This window comes from Pseudophryne corroboree, chromosome 2 (genome assembly GCF_028390025.1).
Source record: "Pseudophryne corroboree isolate aPseCor3 chromosome 2, aPseCor3.hap2, whole genome shotgun sequence".
NCBI classification, from domain to species: Eukaryota; Metazoa; Chordata; class Amphibia; order Anura; family Myobatrachidae; genus Pseudophryne; species Pseudophryne corroboree.
In genome coordinates, this window is record NC_086445.1 from 395,948,539 (window position 1) to 395,971,750 (window position 23,212).

At 46.6% G+C, this 23,212-nt stretch overlaps 1 protein-coding gene across 5 annotated transcripts in view; it reads right to left on the reverse strand.

Annotated features, from left to right (window-relative positions):
• MGAT4A (alpha-1,3-mannosyl-glycoprotein 4-beta-N-acetylglucosaminyltransferase A) overlaps positions 1–23,212 on the reverse strand; it is a 218,703-nt gene that overhangs the window by 54,039 nt on the left and 141,452 nt on the right. For 3 of the 5 annotated variants that reach the window (XM_063953344.1, XM_063953345.1, XM_063953342.1), the window contains 3 exons: positions 18,510–18,650; positions 10,924–11,057; positions 10,585–10,631 (listed from right to left, as the gene is read on the reverse strand). In XM_063953344.1, coding sequence (XP_063809414.1) covers positions 10,585–10,631; positions 10,924–11,057; positions 18,510–18,650 — 322 coding nt within the window. Of the gene's footprint in view, positions 1–10,584; positions 10,632–10,923; positions 11,058–18,504; positions 18,651–23,212 lie in introns of those variants that run through there. The other 2 variants (XM_063953346.1, XM_063953343.1) reach the window with 2 other exon arrangements.

A 23,212-nucleotide genomic window follows, 5' to 3' on the forward strand; every position in this document is an offset into this window, starting at 1 on the left:
CAGTGAGCCTGTTGCCAGCAGGACTCACTGAAAATAAAAAACCTAACTTAAACTTTTATTCTAAGCAGCTCAGGAGAGCCACCTAGATTGCACCCTTCTCGGCCGGGCACAAAGATCTAACTGAGGCTTGGAGGAGGGTCATAGGGGGAGGAGCCAGTGCACACCACCTGATCCTAAAGCTTTTATTATTGTGCCCTGTCTCCTGCGGAGCCGCTAAACCCCATGGTCCTGACGGAGTCCCCAGCATCCACTTAGGACGTTAGAGAAAGTTGGTTTTAGGCGCACAGGCACTACCCAGTAACTGCAATGTGCAATTTCTGTATAGCAAAGCAATGTAAGCAAAGACATATGATAATTGCCTAATATCCATTTTCTTTGATTGCTAAAATCATTTAGTATCGTATACTGGCCATTTACTTGTAAATGGCCAGAATGAAGAATAGCATTGGTTGGGTCAGCATAACGACGCCGGAATCCTGGCTTGCAGATGGCAGAGAGGGGGCCCGAGCAGAGCGAAGCCCCTTGCGGGCTCACTGCGCTCGCCATAGGTTATATTCCCACTCTGGACACCCACGAGTGGGAAAAGTCCCTGTTAGTCGGCATGCAGACTGTCGGGACTGTAACGGTGCAGGATTTCAGTATCGGTATTGTGATCGCCAGTCTCGTAACTGCCTCCCCCTATTTTACGGCTTCATTTCATGTAAAAAAAAAAAAAAGCTGAAGAAGACTTTTCAAAGTAAATAAGGAAAAAGAAACATTAATGGTTGCAGAGTTAATGGTCCGCTAAAGATAAATGCAACAATTATTTCAGCACTATTATTTTGCTTGATAATGCAAAGGTTTTCATATATAGTAATGGCAAAGGTTCTCTGCATTGGCTCTCTGTCAGGGATTCTTCCTGTCTCCATCATTTGCCATAGAAACAAAATTGTCTGACATACTCCATGTTCTCTGTCTGGTATCCATGGATTTAACCAGCTCACGGAACGTTTAGAAAATAACAATTGTCTATTCCTCTCAACAATTGTTTTCCACTATTCTATGTATTGTTCTCTACACATCTTAGATTATACAGTGTATAGGGCCCGGCACAAAGGAGCTCACATTCTTTTCGCGTCATTGTAATTTCTAGGTGTCATGCTCTCTTCACAACACAGTGCAGTGTAATATGTCCACACTAATAAAAGATAATAATGATCATTTGTCAGAAGGTAATCTGATTTAGAGAAACTGATATAAAGGGGTAATCTCAATGCAGACCATGAAAATGTTTATATTTAAAATGTTAACACTGTTTTGTTGACATTTCGATTGTGTCGATATTTTAAAAGTGAACAACCGAAATGTCAATATGGTACAAGATGTCAACAATCAAAATATCGACCGCTTGAATATTATGGATTTATTATTACATGTATATTATTTTTAGTTTAATAATGAGTTATTCTATAAAATTAAAAACTTCCCCAACTACTGTATTGTGGAATGTGGTAGGATTGAAACGGGTGTAGTACGGCTGACCCTTACCGACGCCAGGATCCCGGCAGCATACCGACGCCGGGATCCCGGCGGGGAGGGGCGAGTGCAGCAAGCCCCTTGCGGGCTCGCTGCGCTCGCCACACTGTGGGCTCGGTGGCGACCTGCGGTCGCCACGGGTTCTATTCCCACTCTATGGGTGTCGTGGACACCCACGAGTGGAAATAGTCCCTGTTGGGCGGCATGCCTACCATTGGGATAGTGAGCGGTCGGGATGGTGGAGGAGGTCATGTGACTGTCGGTCACCCGACCGCCGGTCACATGAGTACCACCCGATTGAAACTAGGAGCTATAATGAATTACCAGTGATTTGGCTCGCAAAATGCTTAACGTAGGTTAACTTGATGTGCATTGCAACTTACTAATGCGTGCTAGTGGCGAGCAGGGGTATAGCTAGGAGAGGGCTAGTGGGGCATCTGACCGGTGTGATGGAGGAGGGGTGGCGCCAGCAGGGGAGTTAGGGCCGTGATCCCTGGTGGGATCTAGTATTAAGTTAGCTGCAGTGTCAGATCATACATCTTATTCCCAAGGGACATGCATTACAGCAATAGGCTTCACACCCCCATCTCCCTCTGATGTACAGTCTCTGAGGGAAATGCAGTGCCTGCCTGCTTCCTGAATGCTGGTTGGCTGGAACAAGAGAATCAGATGACAACCCCAACAGGTGAATAAAGGCCAGTACTGACGGGAGAGATGTGTGCTGAGTGATCTTAATACAGACCGCTCAGTACACATCTCTCCCCCCGCTCAGCACAGCGCAATGTGTGCTGAGCGAGGGGGGCACTCACTTCACACAGCGCTGAAGTGAGCGACCCGCTAGATTGAGCCTGCATGCAGGCTCAATCTAGCACCGGCAATAGCGATGCGCGGCTATCGCTGGGGGCATACACACGACAGATCCGTGCTTAAAATCTAAGTAATCTAGTCAGATTGCTTAGATTTTAAACACGGCTCTCTCCGTGTGTACCCCCTTTATGGGTATAGGGGGAAATGGGTATGGCTTATAGAAAGTAGCAATAATTCAAATGGTATCTCCTTGTGTGCATCTTAAGGTGCCTATGTACAATAAAATAAATGGATCCACACCTACGCATAAATGATCAACTGGATACAAGGCGTTCAAAATAACTCAAAGCACACTTCCCTTAAGTCTTTAAGGGAAATGTGGGTTTTGTTATTATATTTTAAGCAACACTGTATAAGACATAAGTTTTGCATATGTATATAAAGAATAGAAGTTATAAGGAGTTATGGTAATTAGGAGGATAATGCACATGGCTAATTATTTGATGATGTTGGGGCTAATTAATAATGGGGATTATGAAAAATAGGATTTTGATACCTACCGGTAAATCCTTTTTTTCTAGGCCGTAAAGGATGCTGGGGACTACATCAAGATCATGGGGTATAGACGGGATCCGTAGGAGACATGGGCACTCTAAAGACTTTTCATTGGGTGTGAACTGGCTCCTCCCTCTATGCCCCTCCTACTTCAGTTGTAGGAACTGTGCCCAGGGAGACTGACATTTCGAGGAAAGGAATTACTTAACTAGTGGTGAGACATTTACCAACTCACACCCTCAACCATGCCGCACACATGGCATTCAACATAACACACGCCAACAGGCATGAACCAAATGCAGCAACATGCTGAAACTAAGATAACAAAACTTGTGTAACTGTAATAACTAAACTGCAGGTAAAGTACGCACTGGGACGGGCGGCCAGCATCATCTAAGGACTAGGAGAAAAGGATTTACCGGTAGGTATCAAAATCCTATTTTCTCATACGTCCTAGAGGATGCTGGGGACGACATCAGGACCATGGGGTCTGTACCAAAGCTCCAGTACGGGCGGGAGTGTGCGGATGACCCTGCAGCACCGATTGACCAAACTTTTGGTCCTCATCGGCCAAGGTGTCAAACTTGTAGAACTTAGCAAATGTGTTTGACCCTGACCAGGTAGCTGCTCGGCAAAGTTGTAATGCCGAGACCCCCCGGACAGCCGCCCAGGATGAGCCCACCTTCCTAGTGGAGTGGGCCTTTACCGACGTCGGTAACGGCAATCCAGCCGTAGTATGAGCTTGCTGAATCGTAATCCTAATCCAACGTGCAATAGCAGGACAGCCAATCTTGTTGTGAGCATACAGGACAAACAGAGCCTCTGTTTTCCGTATACGAGCCATTCTAGCAACATAGATTTTCAAAGCTCTAACCACATCTAGAGATTTTGAATCAGTGAATGTGTCAGTAACTACTGGCACTACAATAGGTTAGTTTATGTGGAAAGATGAAACCACCTTCGGAAGAAAATGTGGACGAGTCCTCAACTCTGCCCTATCTTCATGGAAGATCAGGTAAGGGCTCTTGTGAGACTAGGCCCCCAATTCGGACACCCGCCGCGCGGATGCCAATGCCAAAAGCATCACCACTTTCCAAGTGAGAAACTTCAACTCTATCTTTTGTAGAGGCTCAAACCAATCCGATTGAAGGAACTGCAATACCACATTAAGTTCCCATGGTGCCACTGGAGGCACGAATGGAGGCTGGATGTGCATAACCCCTTTCACGAAGGTCTGAACCTCTGGAAGAGAGGCCAATTGTTCCTGGAAGAACACTGACAAGGCCGAAATCTGGACCTTGATTGATCCCAATCGGAGGCCCGCCTCCACACCACCATGCAAGAAATGGAGAAAACGTCCTAAGTGAAACTCTTCCGTAGGAGCTTTCTTGGATTCACACCAAGACACATATTTTCTCCAAATACGGTGGTAATGTTTCGACGTTACTCCCTTTCTGGCCTGAATAAGGGTGGGGATGACTTCCTTGGGAATACCCTTCCTGGCAAGGATACGGCGCTTAACGTAGCCGCGTTAAGTCTTGGTACACGCACGGCCCCTGCTGCAGCAGGTCCTCTCGAGGAGGAAGAGGCTGAGGATCTTCTATGAGCAACTGCAGAAGATCTGGGTACCAAGTCCTCCTTGGTCAGTCTGGGGCAATGAAGATTGCTCGAACCCTTGTTTTTCTTATGATCCTGAGTACTTTTGGGATCAGCGGAAGTGGAGGGAAGACATACACTGACGGAAACACCCACTGGGTCACCAGTGCATCCACTGCTACTGCTTGAGGGTCTCTCGACCTGGAACAGTATCTCTGAAGCTTCTTGTTGAGACGAGACGCCATCACGTCTATTTGAGGAATTCCCCAAAGATTTGTCACCTCTGCGAAGACTTCTTGGTGGAGGCCCCACTCTCCTGGATGGAGATCGTGTCTGCTGAGGAAGTCTGCTTCCCAGTTGTCTACTTCCGGAATGAATATTGCCGACAGAGCTTGTAGATGTTTTTCTGCCCAGCGGAGGGTTTTTGTCGCCTCTGCCATTGCCGCTCTGCTTTTCGTTCCACCCTGCCTGTTTATGTATGCGACTGCTGTTACATTGTCCGCCTGGATCTGCACGGGACGGTCTTGAAGAAGATGTACCGCTTGTTGAAGGCCGTTGTAAATGGCTCTTAGTTCCAGAACGTTTATGTGAAGGCAGGCTTCCTGATGTGACCAACGTCCCTGGAAGTTTTCTCCCTGAGAGACTGCTCCCCAGCCTTGGAGACTTGCATCCGTGGTTACCAGGACCCAGTCCTGAATCCCGAACCTGCGTCCCTCTAGCAGGTGAGAGCTGTGCAACCACCACAGGAGCGAAATCCTGGTACTTGACAACAGGATTATCTTTCTGTGCATGTGTAGGTGTGACCCCGACCACTTGTCCAACAGGTCCCACTGGAATACTTTGGCATGGAACCTGCCAAACTGTATGGCCTCGTAGGCCGCCACCATCTTCCCCAACAACCGAATGCACTGATGGATCGACACACTTGATGGTTTCAATATCTGTTTTACCATTTTCTGGATTTCCAGAGCCTTTTCCAGCGGAAGAAATACTCTCTGAACTTGTGTCCAGAATCATCCAGAGGAAAGACAACCTTGTCGTCGGTTCCAACTGTGACTTTGAGTAATTTATGATCCACCCGTGTTGTTGGAGTATTGACAGAGAGAGTGATCTGTTTTGTAACAACTGCTCCCTGGATCTCGCCTTTATCAGGAGATCATCCAGATAAGGAATTATACTGACTCCTTTCTGACGAAGGAGGACCATCATCTCCACCATCACCTTGGTGAATACCCTTGGCGCCGTGGAGAGACCGAAAGGCAACGTCTGGAATTGGTAATGGCAATCCTGGACCGCGAATCTCAGATAAGCCTGGTGAGGAGGATAAATGGGAACATGCAGGTAAGCATCCTTTATGTCCACCGACACCAAGTAGTCCCCCTCCTCCAGACTGGCAATCACTGCCCGAAATGATTCCATCTTGAACTTGAACCTTTTTAGGTAACAATTCAGATCTTTTAGATTTAGGATCAGTCTGACCGAGCCGTCCGGCTTTGGAACAACAAAGAGGCTGGAATAAAAACCCCTCCCTTGTTGAGACGACGGTACCAGGACTATGACCTGGTCTTGATATAATTTTTGTATTGCCGCTGTCACTGCTTCTCTTTCTGTCAGAGAAACTGGCAAGGTCGATTTGAAAAATCGGCATGGAGGCACGTCTTGAAACTCCAGTTTGTAACCCTGGGATACTATTTGCAACACCCAGGGATCCAGGATAGACAGAATCCAACCTTGGCTGAAGAGTTTGAGACGTGCACCCACCCGAGCGGCCTCCCGCAAGGGAGCTCCAGCGTCATGCTGGGGATTTGGCAGAAGTAGGGGTAGACTTCTGCTCCTGGGAACCTGGAGCCGCTGTGGGCTTCTTTCCCCTTCCCCTACCTGCAAAGAAGGGGGAACCTCTCGCTTTTTTGTATTTATTGGGCCGAAAGGACTGCATTTGCGGGTGATAGGTCTTTTTTGCTGGTGCAGGCGGCAAAAATTACGACTTACCCGCGGTAGCCGCCGAGACTAACGCATCCAGGCCATCGCCAAATAAGGCCTCACCTTTATATGGGAGAGCCTCCATGTTTCTTTTGGAATCTGCATCCGCGTTCCACTGGCGAATCCACAACGCCCGCCTAGCCGATAATGCCATGGTAGCGGCCTGTGAACTCAAGAGTCCAATATCCTTCATTGCTTCCAGCATGTAGGTGGCAGCGTCCTTGATATTCCCCAATTTAAGGAGTATCTTATCTTTATCAATCGTGTCAATTTCTGATGACATGCTTTCTGACCATTTTTCAATAGCGCGACTCATCCATGCGCAGGCAATAGTGGGCCTAATCAGTGTACCATTGGTAACATAAATGGATTTCAATGTCGTTTCCATTTTGCGGTCTGCCGGCTCTTTAAGAGAAGCCGTGCCAGGAGCAGGGAGAATTACTTTCTTTCTCAACCTGGAAAATGCACCGTCTAACACAGGGGATGACCACTTTTTCCTGTCCTCAGCCGGGAAAGGGTAAGCTATGTGAATCCTTTTGGGAATACGAAATCCTTTATCTGGATTCACCCACATCCCTTCAAACAGAGCATTTAGTTCGTGTGAAGGGGGGGGACGTGACTTTGGACTTCTTTTCTTTACATAAATAAGCCTTCTCCTGAGGTACAGGAGTGGTTTTTGTAACCTCCAACACGTCCCTTATAGCCACAATCATATATTGTATATTTTTGCCAATTTATGATCTATCTCTCTGGATTCACTATCGTCGACACAAGAGTCAGAATCCGTGTCGGTATCAGTGTGTACAATACCGTGTCGGTATCAGTGTGACCATTTGCAAATGGTCTCTTATGTGACCCAGAGGGGCCGCCCGCATCCTGAAAAATCACATCTTCCACAGATTTTCTCCAGCATGCAGCCTTAGATTCAGATTTATCTAATCTATGGTTAATCAGATGCATACTGTCACATATCTCTTTCACCCATGCAGGCTCTTGGTGTGCCTGTAGCGCCACCACACTAAAACTCTGTGTCCCTAAAATGGCTTCCTCCGGGGAGGAACTCCCTGCCTCAGACATGCCTCACACATGTACAGCACACCAACAGACACACTGGGACTTATTTTGGGGACAGACCCACAGTAAAATCTGTCAGAGGGACACAGGATAGGAGCAGCCAGTTCACAATCCCAGCGCCAGTATTTCCTGTGAACACAGTATGTCCACAGCCTAACAGCGCTTTTTACATAGTAATATACACTATCAAATGCACCACAATCGCTTTGGCCCCCCTTAATAGCACCCTGTACTTGTCAGAAGTGGAGGAGAGGACCAGCGTGTTCTCTGCGGCCTGAGGAGAGAGAGAAAATGGCGCTGAGTAGTGTGCTGGCTGCCTGAGGAAAAAGCTCTGCCCCCGCAATGGCGCGTCCTTACACTCATATATACACTAATATTTATACTGGCGGGGGTAGGCCGGTGCCAGCGGCAACTTATGCCCCCTTTAAGACAGTTTGAGGTATTTTTATTGCTGCCCAGGGCGCCCCCCCCCCCCCCCGCACCCTGCACCCTGTAGTGCCTGTGTGTGGGCAGCAATGGCGCGCTGCGCTCCCGCCAGCCGCGCCGCACCTCAGCCGTCACTTACTTGATAGAAGATCATTCTTCTTATACTCACCTGTCTTCTGGCTCTGTGAGGGGGGTGACGGCGTGTTGTGGGAGTAAGCATCTAGACACGGCTAGCATTCAGTTCCCTTCAGGAGCTAATGGTGTCCTGTCAGCCAGAAGCAGAGCCATGAAACTCTGAGGAAGTTGGTTCTGCTTCTGCCCACTCAGTCCCACAAAGCAGGGAGTCTGATGCCAGCAGATCTCCCTGAAAATAAAAAACCTAACATTAGTCTTTTCAGAGAAACTCAGTAGAGCTCCTCAGAGTGCATCCAGTCGACCTGGGCACATTTCTAAAACTGAAGTCTGGAGGAGGGGCATAGAGGGAGGAGCCAGTTCACACCCAATCAAAAGTCTTTAGAGTGCCCATGTCTCCTGCGGATCCCGTCTATACCCCATGGTCTTGATGTCGTCCCCAGCATCCTCTAGGACGTATGAGAAATAATGGTAAAGGGGTTAATTAAATTAATAATTATTAATGGGGTTGTTACGGTGATGGTGAAGTGGTTATTAGTTTTTGACAAGGGGTTAATTATCCATTAGGGAATGGTAAAGGCAATCACCGATGCTCCCTGTATTATATGGAGGACAATAATGCTTTCTGTACTGCATGGCGATCACTGCTGCTCTCTGTATTGCATGGTGGTCACAACGACGCTCCGTGGTGGGTGAGGTAGTGTAAGACAGGCAAAGATACTTCTATAAAGCTGGGTACACACTAGATGATATTTTTAAGGACTTGCTAAATTCAGAAGGATCGGAATGACAAATCGCCCAGTGTGACGCACTATCTACGCGCTCCGGCGGTTGTTAGTGATGTCTTCTGGTCAGCTATACAGCAGGGCCGATGGAAGTCATTGCTAATTAGAGCCATGCTGCCAAATGTAGCATGGCCATCCATGTCTCTCCATCATTGGCAGGTGTATATGCACTTATTGATGCCGGGTCCCCGTCGCTCACAATATCAGGCTTGGTACACATCATCTAATGTGTACCCAGCTTTACAGTCTTGAGACAATGCAATCTCCATGCTCCATTTAAACGTAAAAGACACCCCAGAACCACGGAATGAATGCAGCAGGCACTAGAACTTTATTGCAACGGGAATAAACATGGTTTTGCCCACACTCCTCAAACATGGCAGTCTTTACAATGTAGACATCTGTATTCAAGCAACCCAAGGTTGACTAATACTGTATCTACTGGGGGAAGAGGGAACGACAACGAGCTGGGAAAGAAAGCCTATCTTCACACCTGTTGATGAGCACCTTTTCCCCATGAGCTGTAATTTCCATTGTGAATAGACGCATTCATAGCATTAACCATAGTCGCTAAATTAACATGGGATATGGTAATCATTAATGCTCAGGAGGACGTGAGATCAATATGTAATTTCTTGCTTTTCTCTTTATCCACCCTACAGTCTGTTTTTTTTTGTTTCTTTCTAGTAAGCCTTGCAACTCTGCCACATGCATGATAATCATCATCAGAAAGTTGTATACTGGCACCAAGCATAGAACTACTATGCCAGTGACATACTGCATTGTACAGATTATCAGTGACTTTGAAATAATGACCCTAATGTTAACAACACATTTAATATAACCTGAAATTTATTTGAAAATGTTCAATAAGAGCAATGGAGAACAAGCTTGCTTGAGGGCTACTTACATTATTCTTGAATTAAGCAACATAATATCATACATTAGCTATCACCTGATTGCAATTCATGTCTTCTGCAAGGTACTTAAAAATAAGTGCTTCAATCAGAGCGCACAATGAGGTTATTTGAAGCAGCTCGTTCCCTCAAACCACTTTATGTGCAACTCCGAATACACCTACTCACCACTGTGCCTTACAATTATATAGTCTTTATCATGCAATAGTGAATACAAGCGCCGTAGCATGGCAACAGTGTGCCCTGTGCTAGCCCCTCCCCTAAACATGTGACTTCATTTTGCCATGCCTACGGGGCAGCGCCGGCAGCTCTGGGAAGCACCATAGGCTGCATTGTGCCTGCCTGGCGCATCCTTGGCACAACTGGCTGCAGGGTGCTGTTCCAGACACCCTACAAGCCTGATACCAGTGAATGTCCCTTTATTATACAATACAGTGCTATATATATATATATATATATATATATATATATATATATATATACAATACAGTGCAATAACTAGGGGTGTGCGAGCAGTACCATCACACAGGCTTTGGTTCAGCACTATCGCTGCCACACGCCACCTGCATGTGGCTTGTAGGGTGTCTGGAACAGTATATAGTGTATATAGAATATAGTATATATACAGTATATAGAATAGTGTATCACCATTAATATGCAGAGGAAAACCTATTAAAATATTATGAATGTCAGAGTTAAATAATTAAGAATAATTAAGTGTAAATTATCGATATGCTAGCTTTGAAAACACATGCTATATGTCTATGCGCAAACAATGTGTAACATATTAAACTTACTCTTTTTCCAAGATTCCAACAACATTCTGCACATATTCAAGGTCTGTCTGGAGAAATTAAATGTTTAAGAACAATAAACATCTTTCTAATAATACACAAATTACCCACAAGTCCATTCTCCTAAATTGGAAACGCTAAACTTAAGAGTTACACTTAAAATTAAACTAGGAAATAGACCATATAGCTATGTTTCTTTCTTAACACAGTCAAAATAAGTAATAACATTTACAAATATTGTTTCTATGCAGAGTATACCATTAATACAATAAATGTAGAATGTTAGATCTATATTAAATAGGGTGCATGCAACAAAAAAAGTTATTGTTAAGACGTTGTTACCTCTCCAATGAAGACTATTATAACACTGTCAAGTTTTTCTTCTGGAGACAACTTATCAATCAGGGAATGCAGAGTCTCAGATAAATAAGACTTAACTTTCCTCTTTACAGTTGGGATGCCCATTACAATGGACACTGGAGTAAAACAAAAATACACAAACGTTTACACTGGCATTTTATCCACACAAACATTTTCTGGTTTATACTATACTCTCACAGGCAGATCTGGTTGGCCACTGCAGTCCCTCATAGAAACACATAATTTGACGGCAGATAAGAACCACTTGGCCCATCTAGTCTGCCCCTTTTTTCTTACCATATTTTTACCTCAAACCTTATTTGAGCCTTATTTCTTTGTAAGGATATCCTTATGTCTATCCCATGCATGTTTAAATTACTGTACTGTCTTAGCCTCTACCACCTCTGATGAGAGGCTATTCCACTTGGCCACTACCCTTTCTGTGAAGTAATTTTTACTCAAATTTCCCCTCAATCTACTGTACCTCCCTCCAGTCTCAGTGCATGTCCTCGTATCCTATTGCTTCTCTTCATTTGAAGAATGTTTCCCTCCTGGACTTTGTTAAAACTCTTGATATATTTTAAGGTTTCTATCATGGCTGCCCTTTCCCTTCTCTGCTCCAAACTATACATATTGAGATTTTTTAGTCTTTGTGTATGTTTTGTAATGTAGGCCCTGCACCATTTTAGTTCTCCTTCTTTGTACAGTATCTAATATATTAATATCCTTTAGAAGATGTGATGTGCGGTCAGTGTATGTCCACTCCTGGAAAACCACAATGCATGGGTCCACTGCCGCATAGAGGGGGGGGGGGAGCAGGTACTAATTACCTGGTCCCGGGTATGATGGGGGGATTTGGGTCCGCAATGTCCCCTTATCTGTCAGCAGCAGCAGCTTTCGTTCTCCAGCCAGCACACGCTGTTGTGTGCTGGCCTGGCTGTGGTGGTGCAGGGAGGCTGCTGCCACTTAGCAGTAGCAGCAGTCTCTTCTGCCTGTGTGGGGGAGGAGGGGTGCACTCTGGATTTATCCCTGGTTGAGGCACTGAAAATATATATCTTTTTTAACATCAATTTGTATAAGGGGGTGTGGCCACACCTTCCACAATTAGGCCAAGCCCCGAAAAAGTGCATGGGCCCACCACAGCTCTCTACACCCCTGCATAGGCCTTGCCAAGTATACTGGCTATTATATGTCTGCAGTCAGGCCTTCCATATGATGGAACTGGGTCTACTCAGAAGAACTGACCTATAAAACCAGATTATTGAGCATTCAAACCATTACTATATGGTTGACCGCCTACTGAACAGGTATTTTTTTTTAACAAAATGACCATGGTACACTTAGGGGTACATTTACTAAGCAGTGATAAGAGTGGAGAAGTGAGCCAGTGGAGAAATTTCCCCATCAACCAATCAACAGCTCTGTATCATTTTATAGTATGCAAATTATAGATGTTACTTCAGTGCTGACTGGTTGCCATGGGCAACTTCTCCACTGGCTCACTTCTCCGCTCTTATCACTGCTTAGTAAATGTACCCCTAAAGTACTGTTTGAATCAAATTTTCAAATGACTCTGAGCTAACTCAATTTCACAGGCTTTTAGTGCTCGTAGACTGTAGGAGACAAGACATTGCATTTTGGGTCATGAGTGTTCGTGTACAGGTATGCTGCCTACAACATGAGAAAAAGAGCAATGCTTACCAAAACGACATCAAAATGTAATGACAAGTCCTGATTTCACATGCAAACAGTGGTAAACTATAGAAAGGAAACTACAGTACTTTAAGTTGCAAAAAAAATAAAATAAAATTACCCCATTACCTCACATTCAAAGCAGGATTTTTGGCAATTTGGGGGTTTTTATGTTTAGACTAAACCAGTAAGCATGGACCTCTGTGTCTACCGGCTAATACACAGCTTCGTACTATTTTCTCTGACGTCCTAAGTGGATGCTGGGGACTCCGTCAGGACCATGGGGATTAGCGGCTCCGCAGGAGACGGGGCACAAAACTAAAGCTTTAGGATCAGGTGGTGTGTACTGGCTCCTCCCCCTATGACCCTCCTCCAAGCCTCAGTTAGGTTTTTGTGCCCGTCCGAGCAGGGTGCAATCTAGGTGGCTCTCCTAAAGAGCTGCTTAGAAAAAGTTTTTAGGTTTTTTATGTTCAGTGAGTCCTGCTGGCAACAGGCTCACTGCATCGAGGGACTTAGGGGAGAGAAGTTCAACTCCCCTGCGTGCAGGATGGATTGGCTTCTTAGGCTACTGGACACCATTAGCTCCAGAGGGAGTCGGAACACAGGTCTCACCCTGGGGTTCGTCCCGGAGCCGCGCCGCCGACCCCCCTTGCAGATGCTGAAGATTGAAGGTCCAGAAACCGGCGGCAGAAGGCTTTTCAGTCTTCATGAAGGTAGCGCACAGCACTGCAGCTGTGCGCCATTGTTGTCACACACTTCACACCAACGGTCACGGAGGGTGCAGGGCGTTGCTGGGGGCGCCCTGGGCAGCAATGTATAATACCTTATTCTGGCTAAAAATACATCACATATAGCCCCTGGAGGCTATATGGATGTATTTAACCCCTGCCAGGTCTCAAAAAAACGGGAGAAGAAGCCCGCCGAAAAGGGGGCGGGGCCTATTCTCCTCAGCACACAGCGCCATTTTCCCTCACAGAAATGCTGGTGGGAAGGCTCCCAGGCTCTCCCCTGCACTGCACTACAGAAACAGGGTTAAAACAGAGAGGGGGGGCACTTATTTGGCGATATGTATATATATATTAAAATGCTATAAGGGAAAAACACTTACATAAAGGTTGTCCCTGTATAATATAGCGTTTTTGGTGTGTGCTGGCAAACTCTCCCTCTGTCTCCCCAAAGGGCTAGTGGGGTCCTGTCCTCTATCAGAGCATTCCCTGTGTGTGTGCTGTGTGTCGGTACTTGTGTGTCGACATGTATGAGGACGATGTTGGTGAGGAGGCGGAGCAATTGCCGGTAATGGTGATGTCACTCTCTAGGGAGTCGACACCGGAATGGATGGCTTATTTAAGGAATTACGTGATAATGTCAACACGCTGCAAGGTCGGTTGACGACATGAGACGGCCGGCAAACCAATTAGTACCTGTCCAGGCGTCTAAAACACCGTCAGGGGCGTTAAAATGTCCTTTTTACCTCAGTCGGTCGACACAGACACGGACACTGACTCCAGTGTCGACGGTGAAGAAACAAACGTATTTTCCTTTAGGGCCACACGTTACTTGTTAAGGGCAATGAAGGAGATGTTACATATTTCTGATACTACAAGTACCACAAAAAAGGGTATTATGTGGAGTGTGAAAAAACTACATGTGGTTTTTCCTGAATCAGATAAATTAAATGAAGTGTGTGATGATGCGTGGGTTTCCCCCGATAGAAAATTATTGGCGGTATACCTTTTCCCGCCAGAAGTTATGGCGCGTTGGGAAACACACCTTAGGGTGGATAAGGCGCTCACACGCTTATAAAAACAAGTGGCGTTACCGTCTCCAGATACGGACGCCCTCAAGGAGCCAACTGATAGGAGGTTGGAAAATATCCTAAAAAGTATATACACACATACTGGTGTTATACTGCGACCAGCGATCGCCTCAGCCTGGATGGGCAGCGCTGGGGTGGCTTGGTCGGATTCCCTGACTGGAAATATTGATACCCTTGACAGGGACAGTATTTTATTGACTATAGAGCATTTAAAAGATGCATTTCTATATATGCGAAACTCTGGCATCAAGAGTAAGTGCGATGTCCATATCTGCCAGACGATGTTTATGGACACGACAGTGGTCAGGTGATGCAGATTCCAAACGGCACATGGAAGTATTGCCGTATAAAGGGGAGGAGTTATTTGGGGTCGGTCCATCGGACCTGGTGGCCACGGCAACAGCTAGAAAATCCACCTTTTTTACCCCAAGTCACATCTCAGCAGAAAAAGACAGTCTTTTCAGCCTTAGTCCTTTCGTCCCCATAATATCTGCCCAGGGATAGAGGTAAGGGAAGAAGACTGCAGCAGGCAGCCCATTCCCAGGAACAGAAGCCTTCCACCGCTTCTGCCAAGTCCTCAGCATGACGCTGGGGCCGTACAAACAGGTGCGGTGGGAGGTCGTCTCAAGAGTTTCAGCACGCAGTGGGCTCACTCGCAAGTGGACCCCTGGATCCTACAAGTAGTATCCCAGGGGTACAGATTGGAAATTCGAGACGTCTCCCCCTCGCAAGTTCCTGAAGTTTGCTTTACCAACGTCTACCTCCGACAGGGAGGCAGTATTGGAAACAATTCACAAGCTGTATTCCCAGCAGGTGATAATCAAAGTACCCCTCCTACAACAAGTAAAGGGGTATTATTCCACACTATATTGTGGTACTGAAGCCAGACGGCTCGGTGAGACCTATTCTAAATGGAGTCACTCAGAGCAGTGATAGCGAACCAGGAAGAAGGGGACTATATGGTGTCCCTGGACATCAAGGATGCTTACCTCCATGTCCAAATTTGCCCTTCTCACAAAGGGTACCTCAGGTTCGTGGTACAAAACTGTCACTATCAGTTTCAGACGCTGCCGTTTGGATTGTCCACGGCACCCCGGGTCTTTACCAAGGTAATGGCCGAAATGATGATTCTTCTTCAAAGAAAAGGCGTCTTAATTATCCCTTACTTGGACGATCTCCTGATAAGGGCAAGGTCCAGAGAACAGTTGGAGGTCTGAGTAGCACTATCTCAAGTAGTTCTACGACAGCACGGGTGGATTCTAAATATTCCAAAATCGCAGCTGTCTCCGACGACACGTCTGCTGTCCCCGACGACACGTCTGCTGTCCCTAGGGATGATTCTGGACACAGTCCAGAAAAGGGTGTTTCTCCCGGAGGAGAAAGCCAGGGAGTTATCCGAGCTAGTCAGGAACCTCCAAAAACCAGGAAAAGTGTCAGTGCATCATTGCACAAGGGTCCTGGGAAAAATGGTGGCTTCTTACGAAGCGATTCCATTCGGCAGATTTCACGCAAGAACTTTTCAGTGGGATCTGCTGGACAAATGGTCCGGATCGCATCTTCAGATGCATCAGCGGATAACCCTGTCTCCAAGGACAAGGGTGTCTCTTCTGTGGTGGCTGCAGAGTGCTCATCTACTAAAGGGCCACAGTTATGCATTCAGGACTGGGTCCTGGTGACCACGGATTCCAGCTTGAAAGGCTGGGGAGCAGTCACACAGGGAAAAAATTTCCAGGGAGTGTGATCAAGTCTGGGGACTTCTCTCCGCATAAATATACTGGAGCTAAGAGCAATTTACAATGCTCTAAGCTTAGCAAGACCTCTGCTTCAAGGTCAGCCGGTATTGATCCAGTGGGACAACATCACGGCAGTCGCCCACGTAAACAGACAGGGCGGCACAAGAAGCAGGAGGACAATGGCAGAAACTGCAAGGATTCTTCGCTGGGCGGAAAATCATGTGATAGCACTGTCAGCAGTTTTCATTCCGGGAGTGGACAACTGGGAAGCAGACTTCCTCAGCACGACCTCCACCCGGGAGAGTGGGGACTTCATCGAGAAGTTTTTTCCACATGATTGTGCACCGTTGGGAAAGACCAAAGGTGGACATGATGGCGTCCCGCCTGAACAAAAAACTGGACAGGTATTGCGCTAGGTCAAGAGACCCTCAGGCAATAGCTGTGGACGTTCTGGTAACACCAGGGGTGTACCAGTCGGTGTATGTGTTCCCTCCTCTGCTTCTCATACCAAAGGTACTGAGTATTATAAGACGTAGAGGAGTAAGAACTATACTCGTGGCTCCGGATGGGCCAAGAAGGACTTGGTACCCGGAACTTCAAGAGATGCTCACAGAGGACTCAGGGCCTCTGCCGATAAGAAGGGACTTGTTTCAGCAAGTACCATGTCTGTTCCAAGACTTACCGCGGCTGCGTTTGACGGCATGGCGGTTGAACGCCGGATCCTAAGGGAAAAAGGCATTCCGGAAGAGGTCATTCCTACCCTTGTCAAAGCCAGGAAGGAGGTGACCGCACAACATTATCACCACATGTGGCGAAAATATGTTGCGTGGTGTGAGGCCAGGAAGGCCCCACGAAGAAATTTCAACTCGGTCGATTCCTGCATTTCCTGCAAACAGGAGTGTCTATGGGCCTCAAATTGGGGTCCATTAAGGTTCAAATTTCGGCCCTGTCGATTTTCTTCCAGAAAGAATTGGCTTCAGTTCCTGAAGTCCAAAAATTTGACAAGGGAGTACTGCATATACAACCCCCTTTTGTGCCTCCAGTGGCACTGTGGGATCTCAACGTAGTCCTGGGATTCCTCAAATCACGTTGGTTTAAACCGCTCAAATCTGTGGATTTGAAATATCTCACATGGAAAGTGACCATGATGTTGGCCCTGGCCTCGGCCAGGCGAGTGTCAGAATTGGCGGCTTTGTCTCACAAAAGCCCATATCTGATTGTCCATTCGGACAGGGCAGAGCTGCGGACTCGTCCCCAGTTTCTCCCTAAGTTGGTGTCAGCGTTTCATCTGAACCAGCTTATTGTGGTACCTGCGGCTACTAGAGACTTGGAGGACTCCAAGTTGCTAGATGTTGTCAGGGCCCTGAAAATATAGATTTCCAGGACGGCTGGAGTCAGGAAAACTGACTTGCTGTTATCCTGTATGCACCCAAAAAACTGGGTGCTCTTGCTTCTAAGCAGACGATTGCTAGTTGAATGTGTAGTACAATTCAGCTTGCACATTCTGTGGCAGGACTGCCACAGCCAAAATATATAAATGCCCATTCCACGAGGAAGGTGGGCTCATCTTGGGCGACTGCCCGAGGGGTCTCGGCTTTACAACTTTGCCGAGCTGCTACTTGGTCAGGGGCACACCCTGGCTGAGGAGGACCTGGAGTTCTCTCACTTGGTGCTGCAGAGTCATCCGCACTCTCCCGCCCGTTTGGGAGCTTTGGTATAATCCCCATGGTCCTGACGGAGTCCCCAGCATCCACTTAGGACGTCAGAGAAAATAAGATTTTACTTACCGATAAATCTATTTCTCGTAGTCCGTAGTGGATGCTGGGCGCCCATCCCAAGTGCGGATTGTCTGCAATACTTGTACATAGTTGTTGTTACAAAAAAATCGGGTTGTTATTGTTGTGAGCCGTCTGTTCAGAGGCTCCTACGTTTGTCATACTGTTAACTGGGTTCAGATCACAAGTTATACGGTGTGATTGGTGTGGCTGGTATGAGTCTTACCCGGGATTCAATATCCTTCCTTATTGTGTACGCTCGTCCGGGCACAGTATCCTAACTGAGGCTTGGAGGAGGGTCATAGGGGGAGGAGCCAGTACACACCACCTGATCCTAAAGCTTTAGTTTTGTGCCCTGTCTCCTGCGGAGCCGCTAATCCCCATGGTCCTGACGGAGTCCCCAGCATCCACTACGGACTACGAGAAATAGATTTATCGGTAAGTAAAATCTTATTATTACTTTTTGCTCTCAATTGCAATACACTATGGAATATGCTGTCTCTATAGAAATATACATAACAAAAAAAATAATCTTGGAAATACATACAGTACCTCCTGTTCTTCCAAGGCCAACCTGCACAGCAGGCTGAAGGCTTCCTTCATGGTTTAATAAATGAGGCATATGGTAGTAAATATTTGGCACTTGTAGAGATTTTTTGCTAGTTAAATCCTTTAACAGTTTCTGAGCTTCATCTGGAAAAAAAAAAAAAGTAAAACAGCTAAAAGGACACCAAAAATTGTGATTTTCAAATATGAACCACAGAAGTACAATCTATCTTTCAGTAGCACCATGACATTGCTCTGGAGACATTGTGAGTAACACTTTACCACCAGGCTTGGGCTGGCCCACAGGGGTACAGGGTAAACCACCGGTGGGCCCCACTGCCTGGGGCCCCCACATCCTGCTCTAAGGATCCGGTTCCAGACTGAGCACTTGAATTATACATTATAATAGGATTTTAATACCTACCGGTAAATCCTTTTCTCTTAGTCCGTAGAGGATGCTGGGGTCACCATTAGAACCATGGGGTATAGACGGGATCCGCATGAGACATGGGCACTTTAAGACTTTCAAAGGGTGTGAACTGGCTCCTCCCTCTATGCCCCTCCTCCAGACTCCAGATATAGGAACTCTGCCCAGGGAGACGGACATTTCGAGGAAAGGATTTATTGTTAAACCAAAGTGAGCATCTTACCAGCTCACACCTCCAGTATGCCGCAGAACGTGGCATTCAACAGAACACAAGCAAACGGCATGAACAATTTGCAGCAACATGCTGACCAGAACGGTAACACAACATGTGTGTAACCACAATTAAATAACTGCAGATACAGTACGCACTGGGACGGGCGCCCAGCATCCTCTACGGACTAAGAGAAAAGGATTTACCGGTAGATATTAAAATCCTATTTTCTCATACGTCCTAGAGGATGCTGGGGTCACCATTAGAACCATGGGGTTATACCAAAGCTCTAGAACGGGCGGGAGTGTGCGGATGACTCTGCAGCACCGAATGACCAAACTTGAGGTCATCCTCGGCCAAGGTAACAAACTTGCAAACTTAGCAAAAGTGTTTGCTAAATAGCTGCTCGGCAAAGTACCAATGCTGAGACCCCCCGGGGCAGCCGCCCAGGACGAGCCCACCTTTCTAGTAGAATGGGCCTTCAGCTATTTCGGTAACGGCAATCCTGCCGTGGAATGAGCATGCTGAATCATACCACAGATCCAGCGCGCAATGATCTGCTTGGAAGCATGACACCCAATCTTGTTGGGAGCATACAGGACAAAAAGAGCCTCTGTTTTCCCAATCTGAGCTGTTCTGGCGACATAAATTTTCAAAGCTCTGACCACATCCAGAGATTTTGACTCAACGAAGGCGTCAGTGGCCACAAGCACCAAATAGGTTGGTTCATGGAAAGATGAAACCACCTTCGGCAGAAATTATTGACGTGACCTCAATTCTGCTCTATCTTCATGGAAGATCAAATAAGGGCTCTTGTGAGACAAGAGCCCTTGCAGATGCCAAGGCCAACAGGATGACCACTTTCCAAGTGAGGAACTTCAATTCCACCTTCTATAAAGGTTCAAACCAATGTGATTGAAGGAACTGCAACACCACATTAAAATCCCATGGTGTCACTGGAGGCACAAAAGGAGGTTGGATGTGCAACACGCCTTTCACGAAAGACTGAACTTCTGGAAGGGAGGCCAATTGTTTTTGGAAGAAAACCGATAAGACTGAAATCTGTACCTTAATTGAGCCCAAATATAGGCCCGCATCCACACCTGCTTGTAGAAAATGGAGAAAACGTCCTAGCTGAAACTCTTCCGTAGGAAACCTTCTTGGATTCACACCAAGAAACATATTTTCTCCAAATACGGTGGTAATGTTTAGACATTACCCCTTTTCTAACCTGAATAAGCGTGGGAATGACTTCACTGGGAATACCCTTACGGGCTAGGATTTGGCGTTCAACCGCCATGCTGTCAAACTCAAGGCCATGTGCTCGTTCAGTCCATCTGGGGCCAGTGTAGACAAGCAGTGAATCCATTGGATTTCTCTTTGGATTCACTGCTTGTCTACACTGGCCCCAGATGGACTGAACGAGCACATGGCCTGGAATGTGTTTTTGTGATGATTCTTGTTAATTTTTCTTTTTGAGACTTTTCAGTGACTGTTTACTGTTCAGGTTTACATTCAGTCATATTACACATCACAGTTGACTATAGTCTCAACAGGGGGGTAATTCTTCTGGTACACTTTAAAACAACGTTCCCTTTGGCCACTTGACAGGTCTCAGTGGACCCTTTCTTCCCCTACACGTATAGCTCAGCATGTGTTGATATTCCTTCCAGCATATTGGGCATCTGCCTGATGGCTTTCTTTAGCTTACCCACAGATACCAGTTAGGAATCAGTGACTGACACCAGTCGTTATACGGTTGTCCATGAGATCGTGGGCTGCTTGGCATCTACATGCTTGCTGCATTTTGATTGCATTTACACACAGAGGTTGCCAATATAACTTATTGTCATGTGATTACTATATATTTGAATCTGAGTGTCATGCTGGTTTACTGTACCATTGTTTTTAATATCTATTCTTTAACATTCATTCTTCAACATTTGTCACTAACACCAGTCACATGGGCCATCACTCAGCGCTATCTCACTGGCTAGTTACACATTCACACACAGCACCCGAGTGATTTGACACTCACACTGTTTTCAATACAGCGCTGATTTTAACCATATGTAAACATATTGGTTTTTATGCATGCACACACAGTTTGCAGTGTTTACATTATCACTGTTGTTACTTCCGCCAAATTCGCGGGCTGACAGCGACAGCCGGGATACCCGCGGTTGCCCAGTTACCAGCGACGTCACTTCCTTGTGATGCGACAGGCACACCCACCGGAAGCCCCGCCGAACTCCGGCGCCCGGCAACTCCATGGCGCGATCCGAACTGCACACACACATATAAGGTACGTTCTCACTGTTATGCTTTTTGTTTTGTCTCACCAGCATATTGCCTTGAAAAAAGCGTCCTGCGCGGCGCTGAAACGTTTGCCATGATATGCCTTTTTTCTGACTCACTTGTTTAATACATCAGCCTTTTCACCAGTCCTCGGAGTGCCGCCTGTTCTTTCACTATTGGGAGTGGGTTAAGGCATACCCCTCTCTAGAAGGACACTGTGTATATAGACTCTTTGAAGGAAGGCACCGGGGCAGCTGTACAAGTATCTTGGGAGTGCCGACCACACCAGCTATGTGTATATGTGTATATATATATATATATATATATATATATATATATACACACACACACACACACACACACACACATATAGACCCTTGTCAGGAACAGCAGGGTCCTCAGTGACGTTAATACGTCCTTAATATCCCCAATCATGTACTGAATGCTCTTTGCCAATAGTGGATCTAATCAGGAAACATTATGGTCGACATAGGAATCAGTATCCGTGTCAGTATCAGTGTGTAGTAACTGGGCAAAATAAAATTTTTGCGACCCTGAGGGAAAAGAAGCATAGTCATGAACATCACATCCTCCCTAGATTTTCTCTACGTCTGTGTCCAGGACACAGATTGATATGAATCACATCATCATTCAAACTTTCACCCAGTCAGTTATTGGTGGTGCCGACAGGGCCACCCCATCACATGTCTGCGTCCCTAATATAGTTTCCTCTTGGGAAAAACATTCAGTCACCGACATGTTGACACACATGTACCAATTACCCACAGATACACCGGCTTATGGGGGACAGACCCACAGTAAATCTGTCAGAGGGACACAGAGGATTTTTCAGCTCACCACCCAGCGCCAAAAGTACACAGTCTGGGAACTAATAAACTTTATAGTGACAGATTTGTAGTGCTTTATATATCAATAACAAGCACCCCTATCGCTGCGCCCCCCCCCCCCCCCAGTTTTGCACCCTGATCTTGTCAACAGTGAAGGAAGGACCAGCATCTCTCTGAGGAGAGAATATGGCGCCGAGCAGTGTGCTGATGAGGTGAGGAAGAAGCCCCGCCACCGTAAATGACGCGCTTTTGTCCCGCTCGGAAATAAATAATTAATTACGCTGGCGGGGTAAGGACAGTGCCGAGGCACTAATGTCCGCTTTTGCCAGCCTTTTGTGAGGATTTCATGCTGCCCCCCCCCTGCACCCTGTAGTGCCTGTGTTTGTGTGGGAGAATGGCGTGCAGCGTTCCGTTCGCTGCGCGGTACCTCAGAATGCCGTCACTGGAGAAGAAGTCTTCTTTTCTTCTGTACTCATCTTTCTTCTGACTTCTGGCTCTGTAAGGGGGTGACGGCAGGCTGCGGGAGTGAGCATCTAGGCGTACCCAGCGATCAGCACCCTCAGGAGCTAATGGTGTACTGTCAGCCAGAAGCAGAGCCATTGAACTCACTAGAAGTTGGTCATACTTCTCTTCCCTCACTCCCATGAAGCAGGGAGACTGTTGCCAGCAGCATCCCTGAAAATAAAAAACCTAACATAAGTAATTTCAGAGAAACTCAGTAGAGCTCCCCTGCAGTGCATCCAGTCTGCCTGGGCACAATTCTAAAACTGGAGTCTGGAGGAGGGGCATAGAGGGAGGAGCCAGTTCACACCCTTTGAAAGTCTTAAAGTGCCCATGTCTCCTGCGGATCCCATCTATACCCCATGGTTCTAATGGTGACCCCAGCATCCTATAAGACGTATGAGAAACATATGTTACCTTATAC